General features: G+C 46.5%; 2 protein-coding genes across 2 annotated transcripts in view; one reads left to right on the forward strand and one right to left on the reverse strand.

The window, feature by feature from the left end:
• Window positions 1–15,444, forward strand: part of LOC129530382 (immunoglobulin superfamily member 3-like) — a 38,678-nt gene that overhangs the window by 10,746 nt on the left and 12,488 nt on the right. Inside the window, 2 exon segments of the mRNA XM_055377163.1 lie at window positions 4,694–5,095; window positions 8,369–8,770. Of these exon segments, the coding sequence (XP_055233138.1) occupies window positions 4,694–5,095; window positions 8,369–8,770 (804 nt within the window).
• Window positions 496–1,440, reverse strand: LOC129530289 (N-lysine methyltransferase KMT5A-like). Its single transcript, XM_063703389.1, has one exon. The coding sequence runs from the start codon at window positions 1,381–1,383 to the stop codon at window positions 496–498; it is 888 nt and encodes a 295-aa protein (XP_063559459.1). The 5' UTR covers window positions 1,384–1,440.

Here is a 15,444-nt window from a genome sequence, read left to right on the forward strand (position 1 = left end):
TCAGTGAGCGCCTGTCGAGACGTTAGGAGAACAAGAGCTTGGAAACATCCCGTCCAGGCCATTGGGAGGCAGCGTCTTCCTCACACCCCGTCCCTGGATGTCGGGGGTGCAGGGGGAAGGTCCTGGCTCTTCCACTGGAGAAAGGAGACTCACCTAGCTTCCTAGTTCATGTTTGACTATTTCCTCTAAAACCTGTGCTGAGTCTTTGACTGCATGCACGGGAAGCACAAACGTTCGGCTTGTATGCAAAAGAAAGTACAAAAACAACTAGAATATAAAAGTTTTGGTAATATAAGGCCATCTGTTCAAGTCCACCTTGGAAACCTGTAACAGATATTTAAATACTACAGTGAAAAGGCATCTTAATATACTTTTTAAAAACATCTGAAGTAATCCGCTAAGATTAAGTGTGTAAAAAAAAATTCAATTCCCTTTGAGGGCACTTTGTCCTTTGAAGAAGGGAAAGTGGGGTGGGGAGGGCGCGGGGCCCACCGGTTAATGCTTCAGCCACTGGTGGGCTTCAATGGAAGCCTTGCTGCGGTCCCCATAGTCATACAGGAGCTCCTCCCCAGCCGCAATGTCTCGGGAGGCGATGAGGATGAGGTGAGGTACGCCGTCGATGTCCTGCAGTTTGGTTTGGCAGTTCCCACATTTGCTGTGATTGATCGGTCTTCCTAGGCGATTTGTCTCTCTAGTTGCATCCACGCAGTAGGTTTTGCTCAGATACTGAAAATAGTACATGTAGCAGCCCGTGGAAGGGTCCTGTGCGTACAGAGCCTCCCGTTTCTTGGCGTCGGTGATCTCGATGAGGTCCCCGTGGTATTCCACCACAAAGTCACCCCGGGAGAACTGCTTGGTGGCAATCACACCCCTGCCTTTGCCATCGATGAGGTCAATCTTCATTCCTTCTTCCTTCCCACTTTCAATCAATTCATCTATTCTTTTCCTTTCTTCAGACTGCAGCTCGGCTTTGCTCTTCCTGGAGCTCCTTCGGACAGGGTAGAAATCCGTAAGTTTGCGATTCTGTTGCGTATTTCCTTGAGCTTTTTTTCGGGGGGCCTGTTTGCCCTTGATGGGCTTTTTCAGGGCTTGCTTGGCGATGGCTGCATTGGTGGAATCACAAGATGAGGGTGGAGTTTTTGGAGGTTCTGCTGCTTCAGATTTTTGGTTTGGAAAAGGTACCAGGGGACTTCTCCTGGCGTCTTTGATCTTCTGTTCCTCGGACTTCATGGCGCTCCGTACTGCGTTCCCAGCATTTCTTTTCTCTTCTCGTTTCCTGTAGATTCCGGCTAATGGTTTCCCCTGGCATTTGACTTCGTGATGTGTAACTGAGTTCTCTTCCTGAAGGGGGAAACGCATTCCAGAGCATTTGTTCGGGCTCATGTAGGAATAGATCTTTGACTGCCCGGTAAATACGTTCTCCCGTCGGTGCGGGACCTCCCCGGGCCCCTCCGCTCCACCATCTCCGGGCCCGGGGCCGTCGCTGCCACCGCCACCGCCGCCGCCGCCGCCGTCGCCTCCACCGCGCGGGGCTTGGACATCTTCCTGCCTGCAGCCCGGCCAGGCCCATGGCAGCGCGCCCCGCGCCCTAGCCGCCGCCGCTACCGGGCCACCACCGCTGCCGCTGCCGCTGCTGCTGCTGCTGCCGCCGCCACCAGCGCTGCCGCGGCGCCCCGGGGAAGGGCCGGCAGCGCCCCATGGCGCCCCCTTCCCCCGTGGCCGGCAAGGCAGGGCCCGGCACCCGCGCACCGCGGCAGCCCCGGGCCGCCCGGAGTGAGGCACGCAGGGAGGGAGGCGCAGGCGGTGCATCCTCAGCAGCCCGCCCGCCCGCCCGCTCCACCTAATTATCTTGAAATTCTTTTGTTTCTTAGCCTTTTCCGCCCTGCAATGCCTAGCATGGTGCTTTGCATAGAGTAGGTGCTCGCTGAATACCGTACAACTGAAATTATTGAATTGAATGCCCACTGTCTTTACTATTTTCCTGTCAGTCTGTGCTTGCCTTAACCACGGACTCTCTACTTTTAAATCTGCAACTAATTCCTCATTGTTTTCTAAGGATCAAGTGAAGGGCAGCCACGCTGTTTACTTCCTATATTTTTTGTACTAAGATTTCCCCCAACCCCTTCTGAGAACTGGTTTGATTATCTGTGGCCTGCTATATTGCTTTTCCAGCAGATAACTGGGTAGTTAAAATCCCCCAGCACCACCAGATCCTGTCCCAAGGCCACTTGGGTAAGTCGGCTGAAGAACAACAACAATCACATCGGTAATGGTGATAATGCCTTGGATTTTAATGGCGCTTTTCCTCCTAAGAGACCAAAGTGCTTCTGCATATATCATCTTCTCCGCTCCCACCTCTCAAATCCTCGTAGAGGCCAATATGATATCCATCGAATGAATGAAGAAATCAGAGCACCACACAGGAAGTGACAGAGCTGATTGTTCAGTTAGTGGTTGAGCTTGCATTGCATTAGGAAATATTTGCTTCTAACTCCACACCCACCGCCCTGCGCTTAGCCTGTGCTACACCATCAACTTCCTGATTTGAAATTTCATTTGCGAATGTGTACTCAGATTTTTATTAGTTCTGTCCTAGTTTTCACTTAATCCAGAGAGTTTAAAATTGTCGGCTGCCTTTTCTCAGGCCTGGAGATTCTTGTAAATAGTGTTAGTGGGCAGTGAGGCACCAGGTCTGTAGTTGCCTTTGCCTCAGCTGCTGTAATAAAACAGCATTTCTTCTTGTAGCCCCACATTCTAACTATGTGGGTTTCCAGGCTTGCTCAAGCAACAGAGCACCACCAAACAGTAGCCCTTTCAATAAATGAGCTAGGACTTGCGTAAGAGTCCACTGGGATGACAGTAGGGGATGAGAGTAAGGTCCTGCAAGTCATTCTCCTACTTAAGACAAGTGAAAGGATTTTCTTCCTTGATGCTGCAGTTGCCCTTTTAATCCCTTATTTTGAATTGGTAACAGTGGGGATGAGTCTTTAATCTAAAGAGGAATATTGTTGTTATTAATGATGATGAAAAATAATTACCTCATCTAATCCTGTCAATGTCATGCCCTAAGAAGTAGGCACTATTAGTATCTCAATTTTTCACATGAGAAATTGGAGCTTTGGTAGGTTAAGGAAGAACCACAGGATTACAGAGTTAGGAAGTCTCCAAATGCATCCCCTTAACCATTAGTGCTATAGATGGTGACTGTTCAGGAGCCTGATTATCTCTATGAATCATCCTGGTATGACTCCTGGGGGAGGTTGCCCTCCTGGGAAAATTGCTATTCCCTGCCCCATCCAGACGTTTTATTTTTCACATAAAACAAGCACATCCAGAATGGCTAGCAGGCATCCTCACTATAATAAGAGCTACATTTTGAGGCTCAGTGCTCGTCTTTGTTTCTGCTTGTTGGGGAAATAAAGGAGAGAAAAGATTTGATTCAAATGCATTGTTATGTGTATGTGTGTGTTTTCTCTTGGTAATTGGGTGTGCCTCTTAAAATCTGGGATTTGATTTAATTAATTGGTTTAAATTATTGCATGTATTTAATGTGGGTGGTACCCCAAAATTGGAGCCAAATTAGTTACTTTGTGTTCTTTAATACTTACAGACCTTCTGAACTCAATATAGATAATTATACAAAATACTACAGGCATAATTAAAACATATTAGGCTATCTGTGATGTTTATAAAAACAAAGAGTTATGTGGAATAGTAAAATTAATCATGATCATGATGACCAGTTTTTGAAAACCTACTATGTGTTAGGTGAATCTATACGCATCATCTCATTTACTTTTTAATATTTAAAGAATTCTACAATTAAAGGTGGCTCTCTACCTGTCTTACAGAAGAAGAGGCTGAGGCATGTCGAGTTTAAATAATTTGATTGAGTGAATTCAGATAGTTAAGTGAGCAGCAGAGGCTAGATGAGACAGAGAAGGGAGTGGAATCCTTATCCCAAATTTTGATTGGCCGAATGTTTCTAGAAAGAGAGCAAAGGAGCCCCAGGGCTGACTGGACAGGCGGGAGAGTGGTGGATGACGAGCTGCTGGCTTTGTTTTCTTCCTGTGTGTTAATGAAAGAATGAAAGCCTGCTCCTCATGCACTCTGCGAAACTAGACCATCTGTGCTCCCTTATTACCCACACTTAAGCACACGTTATCATCCAAATACTTACTGTCAGTTTTTTTTTCATATTTCCTAAATTGTCCTGAAGGCCTCAAATGGCACATTATGGATGTTCAGCTTTTATTTGACTGCTGTAGTATCGAATGGTAGGAAGAGGGAAGTGAAGTAGGATTTTGGAGTTACTCTTCTTGCTGAAAATTCAACTTGAAAAACCCTGAACTCCAGCTGAATAGATTACCCAATACATTGTTTTATGCCCTAATCATCATGCCACTATGTTGTATTTCTTAGGTTCTTATTCAGGCTCAGGTCTTAGAACCTCGTTATCACAGTTCTCTGCACACAGCAAAGAACATCCTAGATTATCAGATCTAAAACCACAGGGAGCAATGCCCAGAACCAGCCAGGGCTTACATCAGCTAGGGTCAGAGTGTTTTTGACCCTCTGAGGCTCACCGTACCTGAATATGATTCCATTTGCACCCCTCCTCCTGTTTCCTCTGTGGGGAGGGCGCTGTGGAGACCATAAAGCCTCCAGGGTGTTTCTCTCTCCCTCTTCCTAGAGAGCAGCATCTCCGTGGAGGTGGCCAGAAATGCCAGCGTCATCCTTGAGGGCAAGGACCTGCGCTTCTCCTGCAGCGTCCGCATGGCAGGCAGGCTGCAGGGTCGCTTCTCTGTCATCTGGCAGCTTGTGGACAGGCAGAACCGCCGCAGCAATATCATGTGGCTAGACCGGGATGGCACCGTGCAGCCAGGCTCGTCCTACTGGGAGCGCAGCAGCTTTGGGAGCGTCCAGATGGAGCAGGTGCAGCCCAACTCATTCAGCCTGGGCATCTTCAACAGCAGGAAGGAGGACAAGGGCCAGTATGAATGCCATGTGACTGAATGGGTGCGGGTGGTGGATGGCGAGTGGCAGATTGTTGGGGAGCGCCGGGCCAGCACTCCCATCTCCATCATAGCTCTTGGTGAGTGAGCGGTGGGACTGGCAGTGGGTCTGGTATGGAGACAGCTTCAGTGTCAAACACCTTATCCTGATTTTTGTCTGTCAGAGTTCTAGCAGGAAACTATGGCCAGTCTTTTACCTATACAGTTTGAAGTACTTTCCTTTATATCTATTTTGTTTCTTATAAGGGTTTAATTAATTAAGATAGTGCTAGCAAGGACTAAGGGACCCAGAGTGGATGATGGGGCTCCTGAGGGATAGCAATAGCTGGAAGCTGTGACTACTCCTCGTCTGGCTGGGAGAGAGTGATGTTATCAGAACTCCATCCAGGTTAGTGAAGCCACCCAGCCATAGTGGTGGCCCCAGGTGGAGAGCATGGCCACTGCCAGCCTGGCCTTAAAGAGAGCAGAGTGGCTGAGCACTGTGTGGCATGTCTTTCCTGCCCTGCTGCTCAGGGGCCAGCCTTCCTGAAAGAGAGCAGAGAAGGGTATAAAATTATCTGTTGTCATTTATTTAGCATTTACTATGTTCCTGGCTAATCCTTAACACTTAAGCTTAGTTGTCCCATTGAATCCCCACCTAGCCAAGTGACAGACACTTTCATTTTATGGAGGAAACTGAGACTGAGACACATTAAATACTTTGCCTAAGGCTAGAAGTTTCTACTACCTGATGGGGCCCATACCTAACAAAGCTATTCCCTCATTAGCATGGAATGAAAAGATACCTTGAGATTTGCTAAAACCAAGGAAGATTAGATTTGCTTCTCACTGGGGTAAAGAGGCTTCTATCAACATTTATCTGCCTGGATATAAACAGTATATTAGATTTTAAATGACCAGTCTGTGACTTTGCTGGGAAAGAAATTTGTTATGTCAGGTCTTCCTGTTTATCAGGAGACATCGGTTGTCCTCAGCAACTTTATGTCCCACTCCCTGGGACTGTGTCACCACCTTCCTTGCAGGTCGGGATGGTGGTGCTTTTGGATACTTCCAGTAAAGACGGCAGCCCCGAGTGGTTTTTGTCCTTGACAGAGTCCTCCATTTTCTTACCCCTTTGAGATTAGAATTACATTTGTTTTCTAAAGCTTAATCCTAAAGATTGACCTGCTTTTTGCAGTAATTATATGGCTCAGATTTCTGTCTTAGAAACTTCCTCCAGTGATTGCGTTTCCTGATAAGCTCAGTTCCTGTGTCCATACTCAGCAACTATGTGGACCCAGTGAGATGGAACTTGGGGGACAACTTTTGGATGTCCAGTACTGGTTGTTTTTTTTTTTAACCATCCTGGAAGGTTAGGAATGTCCAATGAGTGATTAGAGTTAGTGAGGATTGTTTCTCTAGAAGTAATTTATGGTATCAGGTTATCCCCTGAGTTTTTTCTTACTCACCATATGTCTGGTGGTTCTCACAGCCAGGGGCACTGACGGGCTCTGCCCTGGGATCTGGAGGCCAGCACTGTTCACCTGATCTCCACCACTGAGATACCTCTGGTTGCAGCCATAATCAGGTGGCCCAAAGGACTAAACAAGGAAGAATGGGAGGGCACTCTAGATTAATTGAGGTTGTCTTTTCAGTCTAAAGTTAACAATGACACACATGAATTTTCATATCAGTATAATTAGATGCGGGTCCCAAATGTACAATGGGCCATTATGGCTGTTCAGTTAGAGCAGCTTGGGTGCTCTGTGACTGTGGCATGTGTCTGTGTCAGGACTAGACAAAGTCATTTGCTTGGGGAAGCTCTCTCCCCTTCAGGTGTGAGGCCAGGAGCACCTGGTGTGGGTCCTGTCCCTGAGGTTCTGTCCTACACCACCCTCATGCAACACCTACTACACACAGATGCACAGTGACTGTCAGAGATGCTTCATGTTTAAGGATGGGCCTCCGTGTCATAAACTTTTTTAAAGGGTATATAGAGATAGCCCCTGAAATCCAAATCAAAGGTCCAGAGTTTTCAGCAAATTGTACCTACCTATTTGCCAACTTAACCTCCCCATAGAAAGCCAAAAGATTCATCCTGTGTCCAGTCTTTCACATTACAGTGTTTAAAGTACTTTTTTTGAATTTCTATTTCATTTTTTAACAAAATATTTAACAAAATATAGTATATCTCATGTGCCAGGTACTATTTGTAATATTTATAAACACTGATTTATTTAATCTTCACAGAGACTCATTTTACAGATTGGAAAACAGAGGCAGAGAGAAGTTAAGTAACTTTAATGTCACTTAGCTGGGAAGTATCAAAGGCTTGGCTGCTGGCTCCAGAGTCTGGACCTTTAACCACCGTGTTATGCTTTCCATGGGTAAAGTAACCTAAAAAGGCCCCTGGAATCAGTTACATGTGGTTGGAGACTAACTCTGTCATTGACTTACCAAATGCTTGATATTGAGCAATTTATCTAACCTCTCTCTGCATCAGTTTCTACATCTGCAGGAAGAGATGACAAGCCTGCCTGTTCTACAAGGTTGTTTTGGGGATTCAGTGGAGCATGATGAGAGCAAAGCAGTTGGCACCATGCTTGCACCTAGATAGTGCTCAATAAATACTGGCTACTGTTAGCTTTATGATTGTGATCAATGTATGAATATTAAACAGTATTTCCCGGCTGAAGGAACTCTGAGGTACTCATATTGAGGAGTCAGTATTAGAGCTTAGCAGTGCTGCCCATTCAATAAGGAATATTGAGAGACCCACAGCCACTGAGACTGCAGAACCCTGCATTTAGGACAATTGTCCCACCCCACTGGAGGTCCCCACCTGCTCTGTTCTTGGATTTCATGAGGGACGTGAGAAAGAGACTGGAGGCCGACTCCATCTGCTTCCCTTCTCGGCACCAGTGCACTAAGGGACCAGGAAAAGAGGTGTTGGGGCTGTGTGGTTGTGTTTTCCTCCTGTGCAATGGAGGAAATTGGCTTTGGGGTTTTCTTTTCCTGTTTTCTCATGGAATCTCAATATTTCTAGGAGCAACCCTGCCTACATGCAATCAGTCCCTGAGAGGATTGTGATGTCTAATTCCAGGGGAGGAGCAAATGCACGAGGATCTCATTGGGAAGGGTTAGGCTAGTGCTGTTCAGGGGGAATTGTGGTGGGCCTTTCTTTGGAGTCTTGGAAACTCTTGGACTGGGCTTCAGCAGGATAGTAAAAGCAACACTAGCCTGAGAACCCAAAAGGGGCCCCGAGAGCCTCTGCTCCACACTGCTTGCTTTGCCAGCTGCCCCATTGCTGATGTCATACTGCCCTGAGAAAGCCACATGCCTCCTCTGGTTGAATCTCTCTGCTCTCTCTCCAGAAATGGGCTTCGCAGTCACAGCCATCTCCCGGACACCGGGGGTGACCTACAGCGACTCCTTTGACTTGCAGTGTATCATCAAACCCCACTACCCTGCCCAGGTCCCCGTGTCAGTGACATGGCGGTTCCAGCCGGTGGGCACGGTGGAGTTCCATGACTTGGTGACCTTCACCCGGGACGGAGGGGTCCAGTGGGGGAACAGGTCCTCCAGCTTCCGAACCCGAACTGCCACCGAGAAGGCTGAGTCCAGCAACAACGTCCGCCTAAGCATCAGCCGAGCCAGTGACACGGAAGCAGGCAAGTACCAGTGTGTGGCAGAGCTGTGGCGGAAGAACTACAACACCTGGACACAACTGGCAGAGAGGACCTCCAGCCTGCTGGTGATCAGGCTGCTGCAGCCAGGTGAGTGCTGAGGACCTGTGGGCTATGTGCCCATGCTGCCTGAGCAGACGTGAGAGAAAAAGAAAAGTGTGCATGGAGCCCTTAGCATCACTTCCCCCTTTCCCAGCTCTTCATTTAGAGACATTGCAAATCAATAGGAAGTTTTAAGAATCATGCAGTGGACACTTGTATTTCCTTTCCTTGATAGCCAGTTGTTGTCTGACGGCATTTGTTTTCTTCCTCTGTGTGTATGTTTGTTGTTGTTTTTGAGCCATTGGAGGCAAAGCTGTGGACATTGGGACACTTCTCCCTAAGTACTTCAGCATGTAACTCCTAAGAACCTACCCACCCACTGCACCATTATCACACCCTTGGGGTTTTACGTTAGTGTAGTCCTATCACCTACATTTCCCCAGTTGTCCCAATCATGCCCTTTATTTTTCCCTTTCAGATTAGGATCCAACCAGGGATCACACATCACATTCGTTACCCTGTCTCTTTAGACTCCTTTAATCTAGAACAATTCCCTAACCTGTGTGTTTGCGTGTGTGTGTGTGTGTGTGTGTATGTGTGTGTCTGTAGACATGGACATTTGTGAAATGCACAGGCCAATTGTTTTAAAGAAAGCCCTTTTCTTTACTTAACCTCATCTCCTGTAATCCTCATACAATTATGTGGAAGTGATATCATTGTCTCCTGTTCATAGACAAGGAAATTCTGAGTAAAGAGGGAGGGTAATAGGCACCTATTGAGCATCTTCTTTGCATGAGGTGCTGAAGGTCAGTTATTCTATTAGAATTGCACAACAACCCCAGGAAAGATTTAAGTGACTAGCTTAAGGTCATGTACCTAGTGAATGGTGGAGCCAGGATTTGAACTCCGGTTGTCTTTCTCCCACAATGTTGCCTGCACCCAGGCCCTGTCCAGTTGTATGGGCCCTGAATTTGAGCTCCTTTCTCTATGGAGGCTGAGTCTGTCTCAAAGCGGATCATCAGGATGGATTAATTTGGAGAGCATTAGTCAGTAGGGCTTTCTGCAAACACTCTCGCCTTCATCAGGCTCTTCCGCTGACATGCGGGAGGAGTTAAGTACATGCAGCTCTTATGGTTTTCCTCCATCTGTCCTTGTCTCCTGCCAGGTTAGAAGCTGGTGGAGGGTGGAGCCCAGGCGGTAGGCTCCTGTGTTCCTTCCCTCACCCAGCCTATGCCTCGGCTAGGACAGATACCTGTGCAGGCAAGGGCAAGGGTTTGACTTTGCAAAGATGGTTGGAACGTCTTGCCAAAGGGATTTTTCTGTCCACTAACAGCCATGGTTAGGGCCTGACCTGGTCTTCCCGACTACTTTAGGTGGCCACAGTGTTGTTTTCAACAACATGAGGTTAAATAACGGTAACCTTTGGGTTTCTCCTTCACCTCTTCCAACCCCATAACAGAGTTCTGTTCTGTACCAGATTTGGAACAAGTGAGTTGTATAAATGATGAGACTGTTCCCTTGGCCAACGAGAGCCTAAACTTTGACTGACAAGAGGCCCAGAGAAGAGGCTGTCTTACTTAAGTGGATTTTCAGGTTAGTGGAAGGTTAAGCAGAGACCCCATTTTATGTGAACCCTTGTTGTGGAAAATGTCGACGTACCTACTTGCCTGCGTTATTGAGTGGGACATTAGGATTGTAATTGCACCTTTTTTGGTCCCCTCTGGCTCTCAAAGTCAGTTTTCTGAGCAGCATTGCCCATCACATGGTTCTGCAGCTGTAGAAGGTAGAGGAGATGCTGACCTCAAGACCTTGTCTGACATTGCCTTTTTGAATCCATCCCTAGTATTTGCCTGTTTCTGGTACTACTTGGAATCTAAGACTGGAGTGCCTAAGGGAAGAATACAGAATGAGTTCATTGAAGGTTCTAATTATTTGGATTAATTTATGGTGTTACTAAAGGCAGACAGGGAGAAATATGTATGAAGTACCTCTTGGATGCCAGGTTTGTGCTTAGTGCTTTACTCATGTTTTCTTTTTTAAATTTATCCAACAACCTAATAATGTAGGTGTTTGTATCCCTATTTTGCTAATGAGGAAACCAAGGCTCAAAGTGGTCAGGAATCTTGATGGAGGCAAGCCAGCTGGTTAAGGGGCAAAACTGAGATTTGAACTGAGATTGGAGCCCAGGTATCTCTGACTTCCATAGAGCAAACATTTTCCTTTATACCATAATTGCCTCCTGGGTAAAGTAGCTGGAGGGTTGGGAGACCCCAGATCTGCTCTGAGGTTGTCTTTGTGTCTTGGGTGTCTCGAGTTGGTTTCTGTTGTGTTTTCACTGTAAAATGAGAATGAACAGTGGTTGGCAGAGGAGACTTATGAGTATCACTGTACTTGGGCTGTTATGAGGCCTCTACTTAAAGGTGCACAGTAATATACTTTTATGGCCCTTTGGAGGCTAGGAAGAGCAAAGGTGGGTGCTTGAGGCCATGCAGGACTCCCAGAGGACAGCTGAGGCACCAGGAGAGTGCATCCCCTTAAGTGTTACTGTCTCTCCTCTATTAAATATTTATGCATTTAGCACTTAATATTTTCCAGGGAGCTTCATAAAAGTTTTTACTCTTTCCTGTATACTTTGGTGCTGGTGCATTGATTTTGGGGAAATAGAAGTGGAAAAATACATGAGAGCTGACTGTGTGCTGGAGACTGTTGGACACTTGGTGTATATTATCTCACTTAATCTTCACTGCAACCCTGGGAGGAACATATTGCTTTCCCATTTTATAAATGAAGTAACAGAGGCTCTGAGAGGTTCTCAGTTCCTCAAATTAAACACCTAGTGAGTGGGGGAAGTTGGGATTTGAATCCAGGTGTGCCTTGTTTAAAAGTAATTGCGGTAGGGAGACTTTGACCTTTTTAAAGGCTATGCAATCAGAGATTCTTCTTTCTGCATTCAGTTAATGCTGTCCTTTACAGAAGAATTTTCTCCTTGTAGATTGATGATGTGGAGGAGTTATGGCACTAGCGTTACTGGTAGTAACAACAGTAGCAGCTGATATTCACTGAGCATTTGTTGTAAACCACTGGGAATGCTTTACACATAATAACTTAGTTCCTTGTTTCTTAATCCATGCAGTGCTGTGAGGGGGACCGTTTTACCCAACTTCACAGATGAGGACACTGACACAGAAGTTACATAAATTGCCCAGTGTGCCATAGTAAGTGGCAGAGCCAGGATTCAAGTCCAGACAGGCAGTTTGGCTCCAGAGTCCAAGTCCCTAATTTTATTATTATATGTTCTAGACAAGTGCTTTTCTTCTCAGGAATCTTCTTTGGTACCGTATGCTTGTATTTAAAGTTTCCTCTCTCTGGTTAACCACTCCTGATTTCCTAATCCCCTTTAGCAAATCCTTAAATTTGTTTTTTGGAAGTTGGGGTCATAAGACACTGGTAGAGGTTCCTCAAGACACAGTTTGCTGATGGTGTAGAAGTTTTATCTTGTGCCTCTTTTAACTCCTGATTCTTCCAGCTTCTGCCACAAGGTGGCTCTAAGACCTGGGGATACCAGCGCTATCCTCTCTTCTTTTGCTCTCCCTGCGTACCTTGCCCCTCAAAACATAGATTCTTAGCCCTGCTCTGGTGTCTTCCATAGAAGTGTCCCCTGCTACCCCCGTTTTAAAGAATATTGTGTTAAATATTCGTATTCCATCAGAATCAAATAGGAACCCAGGGACTGTTGACTCACTCATGCTGGTCCATTTACCATCAGCCTTCCACTGCTGTGATATCATTTATCACAGCAAGCTTCTTTGTGGTCTGTGCCCCAGACTCGTCCCTGCTGATCCTGCCCCCATATCAGTATTCATCAGAATCTCTGGTTGGATGGCACAGTTGACTTGTGGATCTGTTATTTGACCATGCCCTGTGTGTGCTTCCTGTTGTGTATGCACATCCCCAACAGAATCTTCAAGGAATGCCATCACTGTCATATTGCCATTGATCTAGCTTCGTCTGATCCCCATTGATCACATAGTGTGACCCCTCAAGGGGTGCTTAGGCAAGACTTTCAGCCAGTTCACATATTTGATTGTTAGCTCTTAATCAGTTTTCTCTTTTAATTGTAAAGCATAATTGCCTTGCTTCCTTCTGATTTTCTTTAGCTCAAAACGCCCTCCAATTACACATCCCTAAATACAGAAGCAGTAAGGGAAATGTCAGCACTCATTTTTCAAATGTTTACGACAATATCTTGGTTTGGCTATTAAAATTGACAAAGCCATAAACAAGCTCCCATGAGGACAGCCTCCAGTGGTGGAAAGCTGACTTGTCAGAGGGTGTATTCTGCTGGGATTTTACTGATGGGCACTCAGGATGAATATTTAATACCCTCTGGATGTTGCCAAATCGGTTTTCTTCTATTTCTTATTGCTGACCTGGCAGATTGGGATATCAGAGGGCTTTTCTTTGACTTCCATGAGTCCAGAGCATGTGAACACTGGCTCTCCTTTCACATTCTGAGGGATGACTGCCCCATCCCTCAGAGGACTGGCCTCTGCCTTCTTTCAGGGGAGTCTGGGGTTCTCCTTCTTCCATCCCAGGTGGCTTCTGCTTGTTGTCTGTGCCAAGATAGAATGGGCATGAGTGCAAGAGCCCTAAGATGAGAGCCCAGCCCCTCCCAGATGCCTCAGGCCTGTTGTCATGGTAACACCGGGGCACTTGCTATTGGCATCAACGAGCCAGGGTCACTGCCCTGCCTGCAGACAGGTAAGGCAGGGTAGGGCACATCTGGGTAACCTTCATTAGCTATTTCCACCTGCAGACTCTTGCTGCTTTCCCCTTGCCCCTCCCTCCCTGTCTCTCTGCATGCATTGAGCACCTACTAAGTGCCAGGTTGCCATGCTGGTGAGGCTGCTGAGATGGGTGTGTCACATTCCTGCCTTGCAGGCTCTGTGGGAGGCAGGAGGCCTAGGGACAGAGGAGAGCAGAAAAGCATTACAGGTGTGGAGGCAGAGCCAGCACAGGGCATGAACACGGGGCAGGGGGCAGGGGGCGTGAGGAGGGAATGGGGTAGGGGTGAGGGTGGGAGGTTGGGAAGGAGGAGTGGAGCATTTCAGGCTCAGAGAAGAGTGTGAATAAAGATAGTCATGGAGGGTGGGAGCAGCATGCTTATCTTGAGATGACTAAAGCATGGGGTCTGGGAGGGGTTCACCCCCAGGCAAGCTGGCAGGGATCAAGAAGTCCCTTTTGTACATGGGAGCATGGGGTGAGGGTGGGCATATGTAATAGCTAAAAGCAAGGACAGACCAGACGGCCTCGGTTTGAATCCCAGCTCTACCACTAAGCCAGCAGTGTGACCTTGGGCAAGTGTCTTTATAAAATTGGGAATAATATTTATTTCATAGGATTGGTGAGGACCAAATAGTTAATATCTATAAAGTGCTTAGAATAGTGCTGAGCACATAGGACCAGATGAAAGTTTGCTAAATAAATAAGAACATCCTAAACTCAGAAATTAGGACTTTAGCTCATACCCAGATCATATACTCCATTTTTGTAATAATTTATAATATTCCCTTTACCCAGAAATGAAATTCATATACAATATAACATTCCTAATCATATCTTTAAAATTTGCTATACTGTCCTAGTTGTGGGATAAAGAAAGTATTCTTTTTTATAAAGTAGTTCATAGTAAAATAATGTGTTTCAATGTGTAAATGCTCAGGACAGCTATGCTAGGAGGCACAGTCACAGTCAACGCTGTCCCTAAATGCACACTAACAGTCACCGTATCAGACTTGGCACCATGAGCAGGACTGCCATCCTGACAGGGTTTCTGAAGTCCTGAGTAACTCTTGCTACAATTCTGAACAAAACAAAGGAAAATCCTCTCTTGACTGACCTGGCATATATTAAAACCATGCAAAATAAAAGTATTGTGATTATAGTAAAATGAAAGTAGGTTCTAGGCTCAGAGGCATAATTTTTGCCCACATGAATGTCATTTGAAAGTCACACAGGACACGAGGCAGAGTTTTGTTGCATGGAGTTGTCCCATATATGATTTTACATCTTTAATGGCTTTATTCTATTGAATATATACCCCTCCCCAAATCAATATGGCAACCAGAGACCTGCTTGCAATTAGCTGCCTTATTGAGAACTGCTGTCATGGACTGTGGGGTGGGCAGCTGTGGGCAGTAGCATGCCCCATTTGCCATTTAGGGAAATCCCCTGGCTGTGGCTAGGCCGAGAGGGAGGGAGTGTCATATGCAGGCCAATTATAAGAGCCTGAGAAGGAGATCATTGAGGGCCCAAATAGGGAATGGTCATGTGGAGAGAGCAGGGAGCCAAGGGGTGTTAAGGACAGAGGGACTCAGGGGTAGTAACAGTTTGACTGGCAGGTGCCTGTGCCACTGGCTTCCCATGCAGCTCACCCTGCATTCTTTCCTTGTCTCTCATCTGACTTGCTTCTCTCCACTTGAAACATCTCTCCTGCCGCAGACACTGGCCGCCTCTATCTCTAGCATTACTGTCTGTTGTCTTTAATAAAGAGCAGTGTCTTCCTCCCTCAGTGCCCATCTCTTTGCACCTGCCACTCTGGCTGCTGCCCACACCACTGCACAGAAACCGCTTTCTCCAGACTTACCGGCAACCACCTCAGCAGCACAGCTGTTGCTTCTCAAACTTGAATGTGCATCAGAATCAATTGGAGGGCTCATGAG

This window comes from Gorilla gorilla, chromosome Y (genome assembly GCF_029281585.2).
Source record: "Gorilla gorilla gorilla isolate KB3781 chromosome Y, NHGRI_mGorGor1-v2.1_pri, whole genome shotgun sequence".
NCBI lineage: Eukaryota > Metazoa > Chordata > Mammalia > Primates > Hominidae > Gorilla > Gorilla gorilla.

Bases quoted from the DNA above. Each gene is read 5' to 3' on its own strand.
- LOC129530289 (XM_063703389.1), bottom strand. From the start codon at position 1,383: ATGAGCCCGAACAAATGCTCTGGAATGCGTTTCCCCCTTCAGGAAGAG.